General features: G+C 41.5%; 1 protein-coding gene across 5 annotated transcripts in view; it reads left to right on the forward strand.

The window, feature by feature from the left end:
• The window catches only part of ABCA2 (ATP binding cassette subfamily A member 2), a 602,913-nt gene that overhangs the window by 185,586 nt on the left and 392,354 nt on the right, over nt 1-24,973 (forward strand). For 3 of the 5 annotated variants that reach the window (XM_033959797.1, XM_033959792.1, XM_033959794.1), the window contains exons 3-4: nt 279-281; nt 10,021-10,132. The exons of 1 other annotated variant lie outside the window; for it this stretch is intronic. In XM_033959797.1, coding sequence (XP_033815688.1) covers nt 279-281; nt 10,021-10,132 — 115 coding nt within the window. The remainder of the gene's footprint in view (nt 1-278; nt 282-10,020; nt 10,133-24,973) is intronic. One more of the 5 variants, XM_033959793.1, reaches the window with a different exon arrangement.

Below are 24,973 nucleotides of genomic sequence, written 5' to 3' on the forward strand. Positions count from 1 at the left end.
AAGAATTTATTTACAATCACAATGAAACTAAATATCATTCACTGATGTTACCTGTTAATATCCCACAGGTGCAGCTAGACCTGAAGGGTCTTGGTATTGTCTCTTTGTTTTTTGTTTTCCTTTCAGTTTTATGACCATTACATGTCACCATTATCTGAATGTTTAATATATGGGGGTTTTTTTTCTTTTCTTTTCCTCTTGAAAAATCAACATTTTCTTTCTTTTTTTATTATTGATGTATCTCTTCCTGCTTGAAATGCTGACACTGCATGTTCCAGTCTGTAAGTTGTTTGTTGTGGGGGTTTTTATTTTTATTCCAACAAAGCATACTAGGAAATGGAAGCCATCTTGTTCCCATTCTCCAAGATTACTTTGCTTATCATTACTTTTTTTGGTGTTACCTAAAATCTTCCTTGGGGACTGGTGAAGATGTTATACTTACATACACACACATAATAAGTATGTGTGATTTTAGGGTTTTAAAACTATCCTGTGCCTGTCAACTAACTCATAAATCCTGGTCATTTAATAGATTTTGAATTAGATGTCCTTTTTTTCTGGAGATTTGCCATGTCTGTAGAGTTAGGGGGGAATTCATGAAAAGGTATTAAGTATGTAGAAACACCAAAAACAAGAGGCAAAAGAGATGTCAAAATATCAACCAGGGAAATACTTTATTAAGTCAATAAAAATAATGTCAAAAAATAGACAATCTAGGCCATCAATATGGATATTATACCATAGACTGTCTATTTTTATGACATTATTTTTATTGACTTAATAAAGTATTTCCCTGGTCGATATTTTGACATCTCTTTTGTCTCTTGTTTTTGTGATATTTGAGGCAAAATTCTTCTTTCCCATTTTTGTTTGCATTAAGTATGTTAGGGCATGCTAATGTGTTAGATCAAGAAATTGCATTAGTGCACACTAACTGCCAAAGACATCCATTATATTCCTATGGGCATCTTTTACAGTTAGCATGATTGCGTGTGCTAACACACTTAAAACATTTCATGAATTCTCCCTTAAGTCTCTTATACCTAATAACTTACTCCTCTGAGATTTCAGTGGTCTCTCATTTCCCTTCCAAAATTCAGTCTGCCTGATATTCAGAGCTATTTAGCCAACCAGGAATGGGTCCTAGTTGGCTAAATAGCCCATAGCTGCCTAAACGCTAATATTCAGTGTGAGATAGCTGCTGAATATTAGTGGTTAGCTGGGTATGTCACATGACTTAGCTGGCTATCTGCAAAATTCAGTCTGCTGGCCAGCTAAGTTTGGCAGCTAAATCAAGTTGCTTAAATAGCTAACTGGCTCTGAATATTGACATAGCTGGTTAAATTTAGAGTGACCAAAAATAAACCAGGTAATTGATACTGGTCACCAGAAACTGCCCGATATTGAATAGGGTTCACCACTGACTGCAGGAGTCAGCCTGACTAATTCCCACGTTCTGAATATTAAAAACATAGAAACATAGAGTATGACTGCAGAAAAGGGCCCAACAAGTCTGCCCACTCAAGAACCCTCCCTCCTCGAGAATCCAACTTTTAAGCATTCCTCTGGAGCGACCCCCACCAGATGGTCCCATTGTCCCTTGAAGTCGAGCATGGTACTGGCCTCAACTACCTGACGTGGAAGACCATTCCATCGATCAATTACCCTTTCGGTGAAGAAGTATTTCCTGGTGTCCCCATGAAATCTTCCCCCCTGAGTTTTAGCGGGTGCCCTCTTGTCACCATGGGACACGTAGGATAAAAGATTTCTTCCTCCACCTCAATGCGGCCCATGACGTATTTGAATGTTTCTATCATGTCCCCCCTTTCTCTGCTCTCTTCGAGAGAATATAAGCGCAGCATGTTCAGACGTTCTTCATATGGGAGATCCTTGAATCCTGAAACCATCCTAGTGGCCATTCGCTGAATCGACTCCATTCTTTTCACATCCTTTTGATAATGTGGCCTCCAAAATTGAACACGTACTCCAGGTGAGGTCTCACCATGGATCTGTATAACGGCAGTATAAAATACATCCCAGCATTTGTTTAGCCTTTGCTGATGCTTTCTCCATCTGATTGGCAACTTTCATATCATCCTGGATGATTACTCCCAAGTCCCGTTCTGCTGCAGTTCTTGTTAGGTTTTCACCATTCATGGTGTACGTTCTTCATGGATATCGGTTACCAAGGTGCATTACCTTACATTTTTTGGCATTAAAATTCAGTTGCCAAGTACTGGACCATTGTTCTAGTAAAAGTAGGTCCTATTTCATGGTGTCAGCCATGGTTGCGCCATTAGGTTCTGCCGCGCTGCCTACAACGTTGCATAGTTTAGCGTCATCAGCGAATAATGTAATTTTGCCTCGACGTTCCTGAGGCAGATCCCTTACAAAGATATTGAATAGTATTAGGCCCAAGACCGAGCCCTGCGGTACTCCACTGGTCACTTCCGACGTGTTTGAGGGAGTATCGTTCACCATCACCCTTTGAAGTTTGCCGCTAAGCCAGTCTTCTACCCATGCTGTTAGTGTTTTTCCAAGGCCCATCGCATTCATCTTGTTCAATAATCTCTGGTGTGGGACACTATCAAAAGCCTTACTGAAGTCTAAATACACGATGTCCAGGGACTCTCCCTTATCCAGTTTTTTTGTCACCCAGTCAAAGAAATTTATCAGATTGGATTGACAAGACCTTCCCTTAGTAAAGGGCCCAGTGTGTTTCAGTAGTGCCAACCCAGCCTCTGCAATATGAGCCACAGACATCTTGTTAAAGTTTTGTTCATTCCCACTCTTATGATCTTTGCAGTCTTCAATAAAGATTTACTCATGATAAGTTCAGCCCTAACCAGTTGTTTTCAGTGAGGATGATTGGTTAAGTGTTGCTGAAAATGTTTGGAGGTTAACTTGTTTTGAATATTGGCCAGTGTATTTATAAGTCACCTATTCAAAAAAAAAAAAAAAAAAAGACTAAGTGATATACAACAACTTTAAATAACCAATGGGATACAAATCTCAGGTAACATCCATTTAATCAACCCATAAGCATACCATAGAAATTACCATATAAGATCAGTGTCCAATTAAACCACAAATAGAATAAACTAATAAAGAATTAAGTAGTTTGTCACCAATACATTTTTTTAGCTTGTTTACAGTAAGTTTATGCTCAGGTTGGTTTTTTTCATCTGTGTCTATTGAAAAAATAAGTGCTTTACCTCCCCAGCCAGGGTCATAATGATCTATTGACTTTTTTCTCATTATTGGCACTTTGAGAGCTCCTGTCATGACTTTCACCTGTATGTAGAATGTTATCTTCACCAGTCACTACATTTTGCAATTCTTTCTAGTAATACTGGTTTCTGTAGAAAAATAATCATCAGCTATATCTCCACCTTAGTGCAAGGGAGGCAAAAAAAGGAGGGAGATTGGGTGGGAAAGGGTAAAGCGGAGGAGGAATGTACACTATAAAATTCTAAAGTACAGCCAAAAAATACACATAAAATATCTTTTTTAAATGGACTTAAAGAGCTAGAAAGCATTTTGGTAGAAAGATGAGAAGGGGAGAGACGTTGATGGGAGCATTCCAGAGCCTACCAGGTTTCAATTAAGTATAGAGATAGCATTTTTAAAATTTATATAGGGAAACTCAAAGACTTGACCATAATAGGAAGGAAGGCTCAGAAGAAATACTTCTATACTAGGAGAAATTGTGGATACTAGTAGAAGTTGTGCTAATTGAACCAATGATAGAATGCAAAAGGTGGTGATTAAAATAAGAGGAGTTTAATAGGGTCTACAGATAGGGTGGACGACAGTTCTTATCTGCTGGCAACTATTACTGCTAATTATTAGACATTTTGTCCCATACACCATATAAAAAGTGTTTTTGTACACTGGAATCCACATGGAATAGACATATTGTCTCAACATTCATACCGGACTCCTCGTGTTCCAGCATTACTGCATCACTTTTGCCTTTTGGCAAACAAAACAGTGCTGTGCTTCTCCTTTCTTCAGCATTACTATACTTCTAATACAAATAGGTATCTGGAATTTTTTCTCATTACCTTCACTTTCTATCCCCATTCGACTTTCCCTTCATGAGCAGTCATTTGGTGACTGTCCATAATCGCGTACTATCAAGACACACTTAGGGTTTGCATAACTGTGTTTCAAGGACCTCTTGACCAACATTTGGCAGGCTTTCTTTCTTTTATCAGGCATCTGGCTCCTGCAGTTATGTTCATGTCCATGTCCCCCCCATACACACACACTTAGCAAGTCATCTATTTATTTGGGGAGGGTGGGGAAAGTTTCAGACCATGCCTGACTCACCCAGGATTCCGTGCTCTGAGTCTACCCATTTACTAGGGCTATTGGGATGCCTTTCCCCTATGGGCTTCCAACCCAGTATTTCTTAAACCCATGAACCTGAGAACCTTTTTGGTGCTAAGCCTCTTGGGAGTTGAAGTTCCACCCTAAGTGGGAAAACAGCCTAGCTTCTTCAGATCCACAACCAAGGCTCATCCCTGTGGTCCCTGCCGACATGATAGGCCCCTTACCCATCAACAACAAGACTCCCTTCCTAAGGGCTATGGGGAGGTTTTGTCTCTCCTGTTCATGAAGGATTCCAGCCCAGGTTTCTGCCAGCTCACTAGAGCTATGGAAGTCCTGCCCCTAAACCTCCTGGGGACTGTATTTCCCTTTAAAGGAAAGAGACTTGCTTTCCTTGGTCATCCTATGATCAGGGACACAGAGCTCTCCCCTGTGACCTCTATATCACTTGACAGGCCCTGAACCAGATACTCAAAATCATAGAGCTCTCTCTTGTGGACTTTTCCTATATAACAGGTCCTGTACCAGCCACTTAGGGGCAGAGAGCTGCTTCCTGTGACCTATGTAAACATGATAGGCCCCTGGTAGGCCCCTGGTTCCCCGTCTGACAGAGTCTCACCTTGTCATAGCATATACTTTTATTTTTGGTGTGGCTATGTAGTACCTCAGTACTACTGCTACTCATTTTATCTTACCCTTACCTCTCTAAATTGTTGGTGATGCCAATATATCCTTGTCCACTTTAACACATCACAAATAGTAGGTTGTTCCATCTGGTTTGTATTTTGTGGGTGTATGATGATGAGCCACTAGTATCTGTAGTATAAATTGCCAGCTCTTAATCCCCGAGGAAGAGGGTTTTTCAAAGATTTTAAGATTATATTAAGGTTATTTAAAGATTTGATCAAAAATGTATTTATGTAGATGTAGATCAGCTATATCTTAAGGAGACACTGGAGCTCATTTAAAAAAAAAGAAAACGTCCAAAAAGTGGCATAAAGGGGGCAGAAGGATGTTTTTCTCACCATCCCTTCCAATTTGCTATTTTTGAAACCTGTTTTCTAGATGGATTTGTATGCTATTCATCTGTAGTTCATCAAAATCTCAAGGGGGCATTTCAGAGGTGTGGTGCAGGTGGGACTAAAGAGGGCTCATGATTTGGGCATTTTTCTGCAATAATCGAACATTTTAGAAAACGTCCAGGGCCCAGCATATTGGTTACACCTACACGCATAAGGGCTATTGGTGTGGTGCACAGTTGGGTCCAGTAGATTTTACACTGGTTTTGGAGGGCTCACCAGGCACTACAAGGGTGTTATGGTGAGATGTGTGCCTGGAACTTTTTATGTGAAATTCACTGCAGTGCTCCCTAAGGTGCCCCACTGCTCTGCTGGGATGTCTGTATGGCCAGTCTACTAAAAATATTTGCCTCTCCTACATCCCAATGGCTTGTTTTGTGTGTGTGTGTGTGTGTGTGTGTGTGTGTGGAGGGGTTATTGGACTTCTTTTTTTTTTTTTTTTTTTGGTGGGGGGGATAGCTGAAAAAGATAGATGCACTGAGGATAAGATCATCTGAGAAATGACAATTTTCAAAACAAAAAGACATTTTTCCATTTCAAAAATGGTCATGTTCACTACTGAATTTGTGTGCAAGTTCCACAAAATGTCCAAACTCATATTTGGACATCATATTGAAAATGCCTCTCCACATGGGTTTGAGTATTAGAATAGCCTACACAGGAAGAGTATAATAAATTGGGGCTGAAACACATTGGGAAAGCGAATTAAATAAGTTGACAAGCAGATAAATTAGTGTAAGGACTTTGGGCTAGAAAACAATGGGATTCTTCATGTCTGAACCTCAGTCATTAGAAGGAATTTCAATGCCTTCCTATGGGAATATGAAAATGGATTGCTAGGTGAACAGAAAGTCGGGAATATTTTTGTTGCCCTTGTTTTACGGTGGAGCTATGGCTGAATTTAACAATTCCATTCTAGATCTTTTGTTTGCCTTGCCTATCTTTTTCCCTTTATGTAATGAAATGTTTGTTCCTTCTAATTAAAACAGCTGCCTGTATCAGCCTGGGATAGAAGTAGTGGTAACCCAGAAAGCAATGGGGGCATGCATTTGATCTGTAGCAGTTAAGGCTATGCTTAGTTTTTCTCATTCACAAAATCTGTTTCCTTAAAATGTGTTTACCAGATACCTGAGACTACTAGCACTAATCAACCTGCAGTGACAGTCAAGAACTGCTTGGACATAGATTGTAGTTTACAGTAGAGCAGGATGGCCAACTTTAGTTTTCAAAGGCTGAAAACCACCTGTTTTCAGGTTACCTAAAACATATAAATTCTCTAGCTCCTATGTAAATTTGGATCAGTTTATTTGCCCATATTCTTGAATTTTCATTGTGGACATCATGAAGAGCAGAAATATATATGGTCTTCAGGTTCTGAAGCTGACCATTGTTACTGCAAAGAATGGATGGTCGGAATTCAATCTTCTTCAACAGAGTCAAGAAACTCCTAAAATGATAACTTGATGTGTCAAATTTATTAGAGAAGTAGCCGTCATCTAATTCTAAACTGACCATATAAAGAAGCTAACTGAAAATTCACTATTTAAAGTCGAGTGTTTAATTGCATATATTTTTATATAAGGTTACCATATGGCTCCAGAGAAAGGCGGACGGATTGAGACATCCAAGTTTTACTTCCATTGAAAGCAAAGGAAGAAAGGAGAATAGATTGAGACATTGAAAGCAATTGAAGTAAAACCTGGATGTCTCAATCCATCCTCTTTTTTTCTGGAGCCATATAGTAACCCTATTTTTATATCCACTGTAGGTGACCACCCAGCCACAAAGGAGGAATTTACACAATAAAAGCAGAACTGGCCTACTTCTGCCAAAGTACTAACTTTAAATTGATAGAATCATTTGGCACATATCCTTTCTCTAAACATCATCTTTGAATATTGAGAGCAAACCATGAGACATACTCTGACAGTACATATTGGGAAAAAGTTATCAACATGGGATATCAATAAATGTATTATTGTATTAGTAACTAGGTCTCTACATAAATTTGGACCTGTGATAAACTAGAACAAGTTAGTGATACAGTAACATGCCTTAATGGCAGCCCAGGTTAATAACTATTCCCCATTGGCACATGTAAAGCATTTTGCCCAAATGAAACATGCTTTTACCTGCAGAAAATGGCCCTTATAAAATTGAATATACACATACAAATACATGTGGCAAGATCATGCATACTTACATACACACTGCATGTAGACTTTCCCAAGCACACAGTCTGAGTAGAGCTGGAATGAAGCTGCAATGTGCATGCATATTTTAGAAAATCCATGTGCACATATATAGAGTACTTTCACACATTTACCATACATCTTTTTTGGAGTGAGAATTTGTGTGCTCTTGGAAAGAGTTCTGAGATCATAGGTTATCTTTATAAAATAGGTACTTTTTTGACATTTCACATAGACACAATATTAGATAACCCCATTATGAGAAGTATATTCACCACGACCATTGTAGGCTATTCTTGCCTTTCTTATTAAGAAGTAATTCTCAATCACCAGCTGCTCATTTCACTTACTCACCTCTTCCGTAGGTCCCATGTAGTGCACTACCATGCAGTCTCACTTGTTTGTCATGTTGTTGACCTCTTACTCTGTAACAATATCATTCTAGCCTTGGATACCATAGTGATAACAAGTTAAATTCATGTCACAAAAAATGTGCTGATTTTCTTGCAGACTTATCTTTCATGAAAAATAAAAGGTGTTGCACAAGTCCATTGTCCTTAACATTAGCAGTCTATTACTGTTACTACTATTATTGCTTTTCATCAAACCTAGACTAAATGGATAAATTATCTGGTAAGCAGCTAAATATCCCTGCAAAATAGGGTAAAGGTCCCCAATATTTTGTCCAACATGGCATCAACTAGAAAGGTTGGAGGTGGGGTTGGAAATCATTTGGTTTTGCCCCTCCAGCTAAAAAGATGTCCTGCTTCTCCTCTATCCAGATAATTTAAAAGCCCCCCACTCATTGTACCCCAAACCTATCCCCATACTGTATGGATAGCATTGAGCTGTGTAGTCAGATTTTTGATGATAGTATTCATATACAGGTTAATATTTATTCATTTAAAAAAAAAAATTATATACTGCCTGTGCAGTTTCCATAAACTGAACATACATAATTATAAACACAAAACTTAAAATTAACAAACTTCCATGCACTCCTGTCTAAAATTACAAACTACACTCTCTCTCGGCAAACAACCAATTCACAGCCTAGAAAATCCTACAGTCTATTTATACCATAGACCAGTGGTTCCCAAACCTGTCCTGGGGGACCCCCAGCCAGTCAGGTTTTCAAGATATCCCTAATGAATATGCATGAGAGAGATTTGCATACCTGTCATTTCCATTATATGCAAATATCTCTCATGCATATTCATTAGGGATATCTTGAAAACCTGACTGGCTGGGGGGTCCCTCAGGACAGGTTTGGGAACCACTGCCATAGACGATCAAAAACTGTCTGCTTGTGGACTCCAAAGACCAAAACCAATACAGAAACTACTTATTATAAGGAAAAAAAACTTAACCATGAGCTAGATTGGCTTTACAAAAAGTGTCCACAAACTGCTTGGTTTTTAACAGTTTTTAGATACTGGCCACAGTTATCCAGATGTTTCACTTAACTGTATTTATGTGAGGATATTCAGTAGTGATGTTTGATAGTGCTGCTGAATATCCTTCCAGAGTCCCTTAGCACTGTTTGGTTACTTCTTGGGTGATGCAGAAATAGAGCATGGGTAGTACCAGCAGTTATCCATTTAGTGGTGAAATTTATACCTTTAACCAGATAACTATCCAGATAGTCATTGCTATCCGGCTAGAGCGGTTGCACGCCTCTCTATCTATTCAGCACCAATGATCAGGGCAGCAGGAAACATCTGATAATGTTTTAAAAATATGTTTTCAGACTGTTGGTGAACGTATGAGTTCATTTGAATATCATCCTAACTGTCTTTAGTTTCTTCTTTGAAATGCATGAGGATGGGAGTTAGAAGCAGGACTAGATTGACATTTTTTTTGATGACATGAAGTTATGATAGAAAATCTGGTACCAGTCCCTGTCAGCATTAGCCTACCGTACTGTACTTTACTCTCACTCATCACCCATATAATTGGCTTGCAGTGCTACAGTAACATCTCTCATATTGCACTTTAGTCCTAATTAAACTTTCTCATACATGAATTTAAATTATACTTTAAAATGTCAGAGACATGTACAGCATTATTCGAAGTTTTAAAGGAATACATTTCAAACATTTGTAAAAAACAAGAGTGAAGCTCTCCACTACACCTCCATCACTGACCTCAGACTTTACGATGGAATCTCACTAATTATAGAGTTCATTCATTCCAATATAGCATCGTGGTCAGATAGATTTAGGGTTTTTTTAAGAATTAATTTTTTTCCAGTAAAGGAATTTTGATTTATTATATTGTGGCTTCTGACCTCCTGATTTACTGGAACTGCCTCTACAAGTCCAAGCCTAGGTTCAAATTATCTATCCCTTCTCAAACCTACTTTTCAACTTGTGAGTCTCCTGTACTGCTTGTCTGTCTGTGTCTCTCTTCAGCATTCTATACAGCAGCACCTCTCACCTCCGCTGGCATCTTACCTGTGATGCAGTCACTGTGCCCTTATGGTCAGAGAGATGAATTTGGCTTTCTACAGTATTCCAACTCCACGTAAGTACTAATCCTTGAGCCAATTTTACTGAACTGTTTAACTCATCTTACTTTTATTCTCGCTCTCTCCTCATGGAGGGTAATTCTGGACAGAGTTCCTAATAAAGGAATTAGTTACATTGAAGGAGTCTGGGACTGGTTTTCCTGAGTGTTGAACTAAGTTTTCTCTAATAAAATGCTGAATTATGTTTAGCTGCAGACCTAACTTATGTCATGTTCTAGCCTGCCTGCACTGATTGTTTTAGTTGGGCATTTTAGCTTCTTATGGTTATCTCAGCATACACGATATTGTATTCCGCCCTCCTGGACATGTAACAGAAAGACTGCAGTACATAGATAAGTGACCTGCTAGTGTGAGCTTAGGACCAATGATTGTTAAGAAAAGTAACACGTGAAAAGGTGTTTTTTTTTTCTAGAATTCAGTTGTATAGCCAAAAAAATGAATAAATATCTCTGTAACTTCCTGGTTTTGGGACTTCTGAAGCTGCCAACTTGGTGCTTGGGAGTCGCATATATGCTAAATAAATCCTGTTGCTTTCTTCAAGTCTCTGATTATTGTGTCTGAGTGACCTTTCAATATCACCTATTTTAAGCTATTCTACAGTAATGTAGTCACCTACATGGCCAAAATTCTGCATAGTTACGGCACATGCACTTATTCCAGTCTTAAAGCTGTTGTGACTTCCCATACTTAGGGCTCCTTTTACTAAGCTGCAATAGCGGTTTTAGCGCGCACGTAGTACACGCAGAATTGCCGCATGTGCTAGACGCTAATGCCAGCATTGAGCTGGCGTTAGTTCTAGCCGCGTAGCATGGGTTTAGCGCATGCTAAAATTCTGCGCGCGCTAAAAACACTATCACAGCTTAGTAAAAAGAGCCCCTAGTTGTGAGCTAGAATGAATGTATATTATAATATTCTATAATTTACATTCATATTTGCATGCTCTGCCTGCACTCTACAATAGAGAGTTGCACAGGGACAAAAATCAAACTCATTCCCGCTGGAATTGAATCCATCCCCACCTGTCCCCATATACCTCAGAAGTATTTATTTAATTATGCTACTGAATTAGAGGCTGTGGTAGAGATCCATTTACAAATAAGCAAAGACACTTTATTAATTTGGGAATATTAAATAGAAAGTATACATACTTTGTAAATGGGTTTCTGCCAGAGCCTCTAATATAAGTATAAAATAGAGATATTCCAGCTGATGAGGACCCTCATAGAAACATAGAAACATAGAAAGATGACGGCAGATAAGGGCCATAGCCCATCAAGTCTGCCCACACTATTTACCCACCCTCTTAAATCTACTGACCCCCTATTAAATCTACTGACCCTCTAAGAATAATTGTAATTATACTGTCACTCTACTGACCCGCTCATTCAGTCCTAGTGACCCTATCCCTTGGCATGACCTCATAGGGATCCCACAAAGGTATCCCATTTGTTCTTGAAGTCTGAGATGCTGCGTGCCTCGACCACTTGCACTGGAAGCTCGTTCCAATGCTCAATCACTCTCTCCGTGAAGAAGTATTTCCTGGTGTCTCCACGGAACTTCCCTCCCCTGAGCTTGAGCGGATGTCCTCTTGTGGTCGAGGGTCCCCTGAGAAGAAAGATATCATCTTCCACCTCTACCCGTCCCGTGATGTACTTAAATGTCTCAATCATGTCTCCCCTCTCCCTACGCTCCTCGAGAGTGTAGAGCTGCAATTTGCTCAGTCTTTCTTCGTACGGGAGACCCTTTAGCTATGTCAGCTGAAGACTTCTTCTGAATGTACCCAAAACACCCTTTTACCAAGCTTGGCAGGCAAGAGCAATGTCCCTAAGCCATAGATGCTGCCAGCGACTTCTATTTTTGACAGAAGGGAATTCTGGCCACATTTGGAGGAGGTCCTCAACTGACGGTGCTTGGGGATCCCTACCAGCTACAGCAAATACTTCAACACTACCACTTTTAATTATTTTTAACACTGGAGAAATAAAAACAGAAATGCATTTCCTTTTCTGTTGAACACAAAATAAAGATCTGCTATATACATTGCCTAAAGCTAATGTATTTCATTCAATAAATTCCTTTTTTTACCTTTGTTGTCTGGAGATTTATTTTTTCATCAAGTTAGTTCTAGTTTTTCTTTTCTTTTTTTTCTGCTTTCCTTTCTTCTGCAAATGCTTCTTCAAGCAATTTCTGTCCATTGGTTTCTTCTACCATGGTCAAGCATTTCTTCCTCCCTCTTCCCTCCCTCCCACTGTAAAGCATCCTCACTCTCTTCTGCCCCTGGATCCATCTCCCTCTTTTCCTCTCCCCACCCCTGTACAGTGTTTCTTCTTATCTCCTCCATCCTCATGTGCAACATGTCTCTCTCTCTCACTGTCCACCCTCTCTCTCTCTCATTCCCTCCCTTGCAAAGGGAGTGGCAAAAGAGAGAGGGATCCAGGGTGCATCTCTCTTACCCTCTCTACAACCATGTCCAACATTCCGCCCTCATCCCCTGGCCCTTGGGTAGTATCTTTTGCCTTGCCCTACCAGCCCCATGCACATTTCTCCTTTTATCACCCCCCTGTACCACCATGCCATATTTCTCCTTCCATTCCCTCCACCACAATGTACAATATTCCTCTCTCTTGCATCCTTTTCCATCTTTCACACCCTTCTCTCTCCACCACAACATCCAATATTTTTCCCTCCCTTCTCTCCACCGCTTTGCCCAACCAATTCTCCCTCTTTATTCCTTTCCCCATGTGCACCATTTCCTTTTCCCTCTTGCTCTACACATCCATGTCTAGCCATTCTCCCTTTCTCTCCTCTCCTGCACCATTTCATTTCCTTCCCATACCCCTAGTCTGTGCAGCTTCTCTTTCCCCTCCCTTACCAAACACTCCCTATCCCTGCAGCATCTCTTTCCCTCCCTTCCCAAACACCCCCCAGCCAGTCAGTGTCTTACTGGCCTTTCTCTTCATGCTGAAGGCAGTGTGCCTTCGCTCCTCCATGCTACCGGCAGCTGACCCTGAAGCCTTCCCTCTGACGCATGGGCCCCATTCCCGTGCAGCTTTCTACTCCACAGTTAAAGTATGCGCCATCAAATCGTGAAGCATACTTTTCCTTGGTTTTCTATTTAAAGATTATTTATATGCATAAGTGGCTAAAATACCACTATTTGCATTACATGTTTCAAGTTTTCTTTATTTTTGATATACCATTTATCATACAAGTATCTAAACGGTTAGCAATAAAATAGAATAAAAATTAAAATAAAAACATGCCTAATCTAAAAAGGAGGGAAGCACTTACAACAAGGCAGCTTCATATAGGATTACTCCCTAAATACCTGATCTTGCACTGTATTTTTTAGCCGTTGATTCCAAGATGAAGCCTCATTGTGATAGGATATTTGTCCAAGTTTCTAGCAGAATGCATGAGCAGTCTCAGCCAGTGCCGGATTAAAGGGTAGGCCAAGTAGGCACATGCTTAGGGCCCGAAAATGTCATGGGGGGGCCTACTGGTGCGGTGCTTTAAGGCTATTTGGGTCCTCGCAGTCTGGGCATTTCTCCCCCTAACTGGCCCATCTCCCTCACCTTTGCGGTTACCTTTCCGATATTTTGTTTTGTCAAATAGGCCCCGGCATCAACAGCAAATGTTGTCTTGCAAGTGGTGCTCGGCCCAAAGCTTCCCCTCTGATGCAAACCACCAAGGCGGAAACAGGAAGCTGCATCGAAGAATTAATGCTGCCCTGGTCTCAGCACTGAGATTTGAATAGCTTGGTCTAATTATAGATTATAAGTGTAGCAGAATGCCAAAATGCACCTTCCTTTCAGTGACAGAATGAGCATTATGGGTTCCTGAACCAGAGTAGTACTACTCAACAATAATGAGGCGGTGGGCTGGTCTAGAGAAACTCCAGTGGTAGACGTTTTTTAGAATTTGATGGAAAGTATAAAAGGGTGGTTAAGGGAGGTATCGAGTGCCTTCCTTCCCACAAAGGAAAGATAGGCAGTACAGTGGGCATCCTGCCCAGGTGTCCATGTGGTGCCTTGATCTTCATTAAGGGCTGAGAGGGGGGGAGAAGAGGGAAAAGGATAGTGGCCTCTTTCCCAGGAAGAGGAGAAAGGACTGTAAACCAAAACCACAACTTAAGCCCAAGGTACATACTAAGGAGGGAATCGTAAGAATGATCCCAAAGAAGTGATGGAGTTTAAAGTCCTGAGAATTTTACATCCTACAGAGTTGAGAGGAGTGGAGCCAAGGAGCAAATAAAAGTCCAAGGTGCATCCTGCTTTCCTTAATATAGAGGAGTCTTGTGTGTGGTAGAATATAACAAGAATCAAAACCTTGAAAGGAAGAAAGAGATTTGCTGAATGTGGAGAAAGGAGAAGGTGGATGGAATGACAGTGGTTTCCTTCAGGCCCTTTTGACAGAATGCAACCAGGGTTCAAAGTTTAAAAGTTACCTGAGTGAGAAAAACAAGTTTTAAAGAAGATTTTAAAGGGTTTTTAAAGTAAAGAAAATCCGGAAGGTAAGATCTGTGGTTTTTTCCCTACTTTGAGAAGTTTGGTTTGTGTATCTTTTGTATTTGTGCAGTTCTGGTATTCTGTTGATGATTTCCTGCACAGGTTTGCTGTCCTCATGCAGAGATGGTGAACATTCCAACTGTCAGATTTGACAGTTGGGAGGGTGACTTGGATCTGTGTGGAGGTGGTTTGGTTTCTGTGCCTTGTGAGAAGTTAATTATGGTGGTTTTATTTAAATTTGAGAAGGATTGTAAAATTCTGGTTAAGGTTTGAAGTTGGCAACAGATTACAAATAAGTGATACAATAGACAGCACTTATAGCAATCAAATAATAAGATAAAATACATATCACCCCCCCTCCTACCCAACCTGTATGTATATGACACTCATTCAGAAATCAAAGGGTAATACAAATGACCAATTCTTGCAATACTTTGCCAATGGACCCCAGATCTCTTTGAATTTATTATAGTGACCCAATTGTGTCGAGTTTATTCTCTCAAACTTATAAAACTGGCACAAGGTTTCCCACCAAAAATTATGATTTATTCTGTCCCAGTTTTTCCAGTTTTTAATAATTAGGTGCATAGCAACTCCTGTCATGATTAGAAGTAATCTATTATTTGCATCAATTGGACTCTTGGGTATTAAGAGAGTTTCAAATAACACTATGTCATATGACAATGATATTGACTCTCCCAATATCATATTGATTGTACCCCATATGGATCTCCAGAATTTAAGTATCAAGGGACAATAGAACAACAGATGATCCAGTGTCCCTATATCGAGATGACAGTGCCAGCATTTATTTGACTTAGAACTATCTAACTTTTGCAACCGAACAGGGGTCCAGAAAATTCTATACTACAGAAAAAAACAGGTCTGTCTCATAGATGCTGATGCTGCACATCTCATCCTACAAGTCCAAATCCGTGGCCATTGAGTAGCAGAAATCTGCTGCTCAGTCTCAATGCTCCAAATGTCTTTCAGACTAGCTTTAGGCTTAGGAAGTTTGGTATTGATGCTGATATTATTCTGTAAGATTTTCTCTGAGAGATTCTGTGAAGCAGATCTGGGAGCTATTCTGTGAAAGTATTCTGAGAGCCATTCTGTGAAACTTTTTGGTGAAAATATTCTGTGAGATATTGAGTGAGATTATTGTGGTTGTTGTTGTAATATAGAAAATTTTGGGAGGGGAATATTATAGGGATTTTTCTAATTATCTTTTAATTTTCCTTAGATAGAGAAAGTTACTGATTAAATAGCTTTAGGGTTGTAGTTTCTTTTATTGATTTGTTAAAGACAGAGTAGTAGGGTTTCCTGTGATTTGCAAGCAACAGCGTGCCATCATGGAACCCACCTAAAGAAAGGACAAGAAAGCAACAACTATACTTACCTAAGGAAGACATGAGATTCTGGGAAGCTGGATGTTGTAAGACAAATTATTTAAAAAATCAGTTTCTTAGCGACATCAGGTAGTCATTTCTAGACAACAGATTCAGAAAAAATAAAGGAAGTAAAAAGTACTTATCTGACAAGCCTTCATGGTAACAGCTGTTGATTTCCTATTCATAGGATTAAAGGAGATTTTAATTGGACATTAAGAGAACTGTGCAAAAGTGAAGCTTAATTGCGTTACCTAGAGTTATTTTACAGTATCTGTTTATTAAATTCTATTACTATTCTCCACTTAGAGTCTATAGTATTTCTTTATATTTACTTTATCATATGGTTTAAATAAACATTTTTATTCCAAGGTAAAAAACATTTTAGATGTAACTCTGGTGTCTCTCCTGAGCATTTGGTTTTTAGGGAGGAGCTAGGTTACATCACATTGAACCCTCGGACATCCGCGACAACAAACAAATTTTATTTCTAGAAGGGATTCCTTTTACCTCATTCTGAGAAAGAGGGGGTTACAAGAAGAGAGCACTATAGTAGAGAGAGGAGGAGGGGGCTGTTGGAGGTCCCTACAAATTAAGGAGAGCCAAACATAATCTGGGAGGTGAAGGACCCATCTAAGAGAGGAAAGTGGAAGGAGAAATGCTGAGGGTGACAGTATACCATGAAAAGACCAACTGACAATAGAACTGTGAGCACTTTTGAAACCTTTTGTCATCACTTTATTTTTGTGAACTGTATGTCTTATTATTTTCATTGCCTTGATTTTATACATTATATTCACCCAATAAATTGCATTCATACATAAATCTCTGCCAGCCTCCCTTAGTAGGTTTTCAAGTGTGATGCCTGTCTGGAGGATTTTTACTCAGTCACTGGGCACCTAAAGCAAAACTAGCTATTTTGTGGGTGTTCTGGAGCTAGAGTAGGCACTTGGACAGTTATGTGCTGATATTCAAAAAATAGGGTCACATAAAAGTAAGTCCTATCTTTATGCAATGCTCCATAGTTGGTACAGTGCAGAATATTGCACATAACAGGCTATAATGTAGTTTGCCCAGAAACCTGGAAATTCAATGGCGGAGCCTAGACATGGCCAGCATAGAATTTCTGTAGTACCTGAAGATTGGAGGGTGGCCAATATTATGCAGATTTTTAAAAAGGGCTCCAGGGGACATCCGGGAAATTACAGACCGGTAAGCCTCACTTCGGTGCCAGGTAAAATGGTAATGATTATAAAAAATAAAATGGTGGAACACGTAGACAAACATGATTTAATGAGACGGAGTCAGCATGGGTTCAGCCGAGGGAGATCTTGCCTCACAAATTTGCTTGACTTCTTTGAAGGTGTGAATAAACATGTGGATAAAGGTGAGCCGGTTGATATAGTCTATCTAGATTGTCAGAAAGCTTTTGATAAAGTTCCTCACGAGAGGCTCCTGAGAAAATTAAAGTGTCATGGGATAGTTGGCAAAGTTCAGTTGTGGATTAGGAATTGGTTATCGATTAGAAAACAGAGTAGGGTTAAATGGTCATTTTTCTCAATGGAGGAGAGTAAACAGTAGAGTGCCGCAGGGGTCTGTACTGGGACCGGTGCTATTTAACTTATTTATAAATGATCTGGAAATTGGAACGATGAGTGAAGTGATTAAATTTGCATATGACACTAAACTGTTCAAAGTTGTTAAAACGCATGTGGATTGTGAAAAATTGCAGGCGGACCTTAGGAAATTGGAAGACTGGGTATCCAAATGGCAGATAAAATTTAATGTGGACAAATGCAAAGTGATGCATATTGGGAAGAATAACGTGAATCACAGTTACCGGATGCTAGGGTCTTCCTTGGGGATTAGCGCCCAAGAAAAGGATCTGGGTGTCATTGTAGACAATGCGATGAAATCTTCCGCCCAGTTTGTGGTGGCGGCCAAAAAGCAAATAGGATGCTAGGAATTATTAAAAAAGGGATGGTTAACAAGACTAAGAATGTTATAATGCCCCTTTATCGCTACATGGTGCAACCTCATCTGGAGTATTGCATTCAGTTCTGGTCTCCTTATCTCAAGAAAGATATAGTGATGCTAGAAAAGGTTCAAAGAAGAGTGACTAAGATGGTAAAGGTGATGGAACTCCTCTCGTATGAAGAAAGACTAAAACGGTTAGGTCTCTTCAGCTTGGAAAAGAGACGGCTGAGGGGAGATATGATTGAAGTCTACAAAATTCTGAGCGGAGTAGAATGGGTACATGTGGATCGATTTTTCACTCTGTCAAAAATTACAAAGACTAGGGGACACTCGATGAAGTTACAGGGAAATACTTTTAAAACCAATAGGAGGAAATTTTTTTTCACTCTGAGAATAGTTAAAGATCTGGAATGCATTGCCAGAGGATATGGTAAGAGCGGATAGTATAGCTGGTTTTAAGAAAGGTTTGGACAAGTTCCTGGAGTAAAGTCCATAGTCTGTTATTGAGAAAGACACGGGGAAGCCACTGCTTGCCCTGTATCGGTAGCATGGAATGTTTCTATACCTTGGGTTTTGGCCAGGTACTAGTGACCTGGATTGGCCACTGTGAGAACGGGCTACTGGGCTTGATGGACCATTGGTCTGACCCAGTAAGGCTATTCTTATGTTCTTATGATCAATTTCTTTGACTGGTTAACCAGAGAATTGGATAGAGGGAGTGCGCTAGAAGGGGGTATATTTAGATTTTAGCAAAGCCTTTGACAGTGTTCCACACAGACGTCTAATAAATAAACTGAGTGCCCTCAGGGTGGGTCCCAAAGTGACAGGCTGGGTAAAGAACTGGTTGAGTGGAAGACATCAGAGGGTAGTGATCAGTGGAGATCACTCTGAGGAAAGGGATGTTACCAGTGGTGTGCGTTAAGGTTCTGTTCTTGGGCCTATTCTTTTTAATATTTTTACAAATGATATTGCTGAAGGGCTATCAGGTAAGATACCAAAATTAGCAATAGAGTAGACACCCAGGATGGTGTGAATAACATGAAGAAAAACCTGGCGAAGCTTGAAGAATGGTCTGAAATTTGGTAGCTAAAATGTAATGCTAAAAATGCAAGGTCATGCATTTGAGCTGCAAAAACCTGAGGGAATGGTACAGTTTAGGGGGTAACATAGTAACATAGTAGATGACGGCAGATAAAGACCCGCATGATCCGTCCAGTCTGCCCAACCTGATTCAATTTAAATTTTTTAATTTTTTCTACTTAGCTATTTCTGGGCAAGAATCCAAAGCTTTACCCTGTACTGTGCTTGGGTTCCAACTGCCGAAATCTCTGTTAAGACTTACTCTAGCCCATCTACACCCTCCCAGCCATTGAAGCCCTCCCCAGCCCATCCTCCACCAATGGCCATATACAGACACAGACCGTGCAAGTCTGCCCAGTACTGGCCTTAGTTCAATATTTAATCTTATTTTCTGATTCTAGATCCTTTGTGTTCATCCCACGCTTCTTTGAACTCAGTCACAGTTTTACACCACCTCTCTCGGGAGCGCATTCCAGGCATCCACCACCCTCTCCGTAAAGAACTTATGTGGAAGATAGAACGGGACTTGGGTGTTATTGTATGTAATGATCTTAAGGTAGTCAAACAGGTTGAAAAGGTAATGGCGAAAGCTAGAAGGATGCTAGGGTGCATAGGAAAAGGTATGGCCAGTAGTAAAAAGGAGGTATTGATACCCCTGTATAAGACTCTGGTGAGACCTCATTTAGAATATTGTGTACAATTCTGGAGGCTACACCTTCAAAAAGATATAAAAAGTATGGAGTCGGTTTAGAGGAAGGCTACTAAAATAGTGTGTGGTCTTTGTCATAAAGTGTATGGGGACAGACTTAAAATTTCAATCTGTATACTTTGGAGAAAAGACGAAAGAGGGGAGATTTTAGAGATGTTTTAAATACCTATATGATGTAAATGCGCATGAGTTGAGTCTCTTTCATTTGAAATAGAGAATGACATAGTGACTGTTACTTGTGGCTATCTGCCACGCATTGTCTCCCTTTCCACCCCTACCGGTTAGCAGCTTTCCTTATGATCGTGTGGTCCAGAAGCCCCCTCCCTCCTGATTGCCCAGTCCGGCATCTCTTCCTCTTGTCAAGCCATCTCCCTCCTTTCCCCTCACCTTCACTTGTGCTTTTCAGCGTTTTCTCTCTCCAAGCAACCCGGACGTCACAGCCTTCTCATAAGTTGCGTGTGATTGCCCTAAAACATCTCCTCTTACTTGAGCCGCCCAGGCGGAAACAGGAAATTGTATCAGAGGAGAATCTTCGGGGCAGTGATGCTTAACCTGTGAGAAGGCTGTGGCGTCTGGACCACTTGGAGAAGAAAACCTCAATTCTGAAAAGCGCCCGCGAAGGTGACACGAAGGGTGGGAGATGGCCCGATGAGGGGAAGAGGATTGGTACCGAAGGAGACGGGAGATAGGAACAAACACTGAAAGGAAATGGGGAGGAGAGAGGAGAGAGCAGAAGCCACATGGAAGTGGGGAGGAGAGAGAGGGGGGAACAGACGCTGGAAAGAAATGGAGAGGAGAAAGAGGGAGGAGCAGATGCTGGATGGAAATGGGGAGGGGAACAAATGCTTAAGGGAAGTGGAGAGACGGGGGATAGGGGAGAGGAACACGCCAAAGGGAAATGAGAGAGAGGGAGTAGACGCTGCATGGAAGTGGGGAGGGAGAGGGAAGCAAATGCTTGGAAGTAGGGATGAGAGAGGGGAACAGACACTGGAAGAAAGTGGAGAGGAGAAAGGGGAACAGACGCTGAAGGGAAACGGAGAGAGAGAGAGGAGCAGACACTGGATGGAAGTAGGTAAGGGAGAAAGGGGAGCAGACATTGGATGGAAGAGAGGAGGGGAGAGAGGAGAACAGATGCTGAAAGGAAGTGGGGAATTGAGAGAGAGGGGAGCACTTATTAGATGGAAGAAGGGGGTAAAGAAAAAAGGACACATGCTGAATTGGGGGAAGAAGATAGAGTTAGTGAGATACTGGAAGGGGTGAGGGATAGATGTGGCAAGCTGTGGTAGACACAATGAAAGGGAAATTGAGGACTGGACGGTAAGAAAGTAGACAAGTGGTAGAAAACAAATGAGAAGAAAGAGCAGAAAAGAAAAGGAAAGGAAAGTGAGAGGAGAGAGAGAGAGAGAAAGATACTGGAGCATTGGGGAAGGGGGAGGAGACAGATACCAGATCTGAAGTGAGGAAAGGAGGAGAGAGATGCTAAAAACCACTTGGGGGAGGGAGAGATGGAAGAGAAGAAGACAGAGATGCCAGACCATGGGGAGAGTGAAGGGAAGAAGATGGGTACCAGTCCAATGGTGGGAGGGGGAGAGAGAGATGAAAGGGAGAGGCAGACAATTTCTGGTAGAGCAGGGGTGTCAAAGTCCCTCCTCTAGGGCCGCAAACCAGTCGGGTTTTTAGGATTTCCCCAATGAATAGACACGAGATCTATTTGCATGTACTGCTTTCATTGTATGCTAATAGATCTCATGCATATTCATTGGGGAAATTCTGAAAACTCGACTGGATTGTGGCCCTCGAGGAGAGACTTTGACACCCCTATGGTAGAGTCATAGAAATAGAGCAGATGTTATATGGAAGAGGCAGAGAGAAGGCAGACAGTGCATGGAAAGAAGAGAATGACGAGAAGATGAGGAAAGCAGAAACCAGACAACAAAGGTAGAAAAATTTTTTTTTTCTTTTTTTGCTTTAGGATAAAGTAGTATTGTAGCTGTGTTGATAAACGTTTATAAAAAAAGCCCTGCCAGCTGAAGATCTCTTCCTTCAGTTTGGCAGCCAGAACTCTTGATTATAAAATGACATTGTACAGAATATTGGTTTTTTTATACTTTAATAAAATAAATTCAGTATAAAACTATTCGAGGCTTGTGTTGATGGGATCAGATGGTTTGCAGGGACGGGGACTGAACTCATGGGGACAGGGTGGAGATGGGGACTGAGTTCATGGGGGCTGGGACCAAGCTCACGGGAATGGGGTGAGGACAGGGACCAAGTTTGTGGGGACAGGGACAAATTTTTTCCCAAGCTCACGGGGATGGGGCGGAGACGGGGACCGAGTTCGCAAAGGCAGGGACAAATTTTTCCCTGTGTCATTCTCTAATTTGAAAGAAAGCTCTGGAATGAGAGAGCATAGGATGAAGTTAAGAGGTGATAGGCTCAGGAATAATCTAAAGAAAAACTTTTTTACAGAAAGGGTGATAGATGCGTGGAACAGTCTCTCAGAAGAGTTGGCGGAAACAGACTGAGTTCAAGAAAGCCTAGAATAGGCAGGTGGGATCTCTTAGAGAGAGGAAGAGATATTGGTTACTGTGGATGGGCTGACCAAAACCTACTTACCACTCCATCGATACATGAACTTTTCTAAGACACTGCTCACAAATCCATTTTTATCCCAGGACAAGCAAGCAGGTATTCTCACATATGGGTGACGTCATCGACGGATGTGGACGCCTCACAAGCAGACTTGCTTAAAGAAACTCGAAGTTTCGAGTCGCCCGCACCGCGCATGCACGAGTGCCTTCCCACCCAGCGCAGGGCGTGTCTCCTCAGTTCTTAGTTTTCTGCAGAGCCGAGAAGTCCGTCTTTGACTCTCTGCGTTTAACTTTGTTCCTTTGTGCCTTCTTTCAAACGCGGTTTGTGTTTTTTTCCTCACGAATCGCTGTTTTAGTTTATTTCTTTTATTTTAGTTTAAAAAAAAAAAAATTTTCTTCTTCCGTTCGTTTTCCGGGACAGGCCGCTCTGCCGCAGCCCGAGGCCTTCGATTTTGCGGCGGCTATTTTTCCTTCTATGTCCCCGCCTGCTACGGGCTTCAAGAGGTGTAACAAGTGTCAGCGTGCGATCTCTCTTACGGACCCTCATGGACGCTTCCTCAAGTTCCTTGGGCTGAAACATCATCCTAGGTCGTGCCTGCCTTGCCAAACACTTCAGCCTCGTGCTTTTAAGCGTCATTGCATTTTGGTGGACAAGTTCTTCGAGATGGAGTCTTCTATGGATCCCTCGACTTCGAAGGCATCTTCAGCCTTGACTCCCACCGAGGCTCCTTCTGCGCCTACTGCTTCTACCTCGAGCCTCATCAGACCTTCGTCGTTTGCAGCGGCTCTTGCTTCGACGTCATCTGCTGTATCTTCCCCTGTTTCCTCAGGTCAGATAGCTCAGCAGTCGGTTCCGCCGGTGGTGATTAAAGTGTCTAAGACTCCCAAGTCGAAGCATGCTCACACTACCTTGAAGGAACCTTCAGCCAAAGCAGGTGGTCCGGTTTCAGACGCGGATCCATCCTTGCCGGCTTCTTTCCAGACCATGTTAGAGAAGCAGTTTATTCAGTTCCTTACTAACATGGGGCCCAAATTGCTTCCTCTTATCCAGCCTGGGCATTCAGCAGACTCCTGTGAGGTTGAGCCGCTTCCTTTGCCCCAGTCTGAACTTACACACTCTTTGCAGGGAGCAGAGTCTCTGCGAGTGTCTGGTCTGGCATCCAAGCACGTAAAGCAAGGAGCAGATTCTTTGCGAGTGCATCGAGGTTCCTCCACCAAACCTCTGGAGCGTCGATCTATAGCCTCTAGTCCTATTCGTACATCGGCTTCGGCTGCCCACGTCTCCGAGGCGAAGTCTCCTCGATCCTCGAGATCTGGTTCCAGACACAGTTCTCACCGACATTCGAGGCCTTCATCGAGGCATCCTTCCTGGCATAGTTCTTCGTCTCACGACAGACCTTCTTCCTCGAAGCCTCGATTTACTCCAACCTCGACCAGACCACCGACTCCTTGTTCGAGGTCTCTGATGCCGGACCTCAAGGATGTCCTGGTCTCAATTGCCTCGTCCATGTCCAGGTTCCTTTGATGCCTTTTTCCCTGCCAAAGCTTCATCTTCGACACAGACTGCCTCGACGTCCTCAAGTCCTTCTCGAGGCAAAGCATTGGCAGATCAGCTATCTTTCTCGTCTTTCCTCTGACAGATGGCTGTGAACTTGGATATTCAATTGGATACTGGCTCCAAATTTTCTAAAGAGTATCTCAAAGTCATGCATCTTCCTCAACCTCCTGCAGAGTCTCATAAGCTTTTGAATCAGACTTTTGGTCGTTGCATTGAAACACCTTTTTCCATACCGGCTGTTCCAGGAAAATTGGACTCTAGGTATAAGACTGTGCATCGCAAAGGGTTTGACAACTCTCAGTTATCTCATCAATCCCTGCTCGTCGAGTCCTCCTTGAAAAGGTCCCATCCTTCCAAGGTTTACACCACCATCCCTACTGGAAGGGAAGGAAAACTATGGACAAATTCGGACGTCGCATTTACCAGAATGCTATGATGTCCTCTAAAGTCCTCAATTATAATTTTCAATTCATCACTTACTTTGAATTCCTTATTTCTCTTCTACCAAAGTTTTTGAATTATTTGGATACCCAAATGCATTTTGAGTTTCAGGAAGTTATTGCTTATTTATCTCAATTATGTCTGCATCTCCTCCAATCATCTTATGATGCCTTCGAGTTATCTGCCCGAGAGGCTGCTTGCTCTGTAGCTATGTGTCGTCTTACCTAGCTTCATACCATTGACATGGACTCTAACCTTCAAGACCGCTTGGCTAACATTCCTTATGAGGGCAACGACCTCTTTGATGAATCCATCAAGGCAGCCACCAAGAAATTATCTGACCATGAAAAATCATTTGCTTCTATAGTCAGACCTAAGCCAAAGCCAGCTCCTGCCAAGCCTGCACGCCCTGCTCTTATCTATCAAAGGCATTTTGCTCCGAAGCTGGCTCCTTATACTCGCCCTCCTCTGAAAAAACAGCAAGCTCAGGAGCAACAGAAACCTCAGCCTTCTGCTGCATCTAAGGCTTCTCAGCCTTCTGCTGCATCTAAGGCTTCTCAGCCTTTTTGACTGTTTGCAACAGAG

This window comes from Geotrypetes seraphini, chromosome 10 (assembly GCF_902459505.1).
Source record: "Geotrypetes seraphini chromosome 10, aGeoSer1.1, whole genome shotgun sequence".
In the NCBI taxonomy this organism is placed as follows: domain Eukaryota; kingdom Metazoa; phylum Chordata; class Amphibia; order Gymnophiona; family Dermophiidae; genus Geotrypetes; species Geotrypetes seraphini.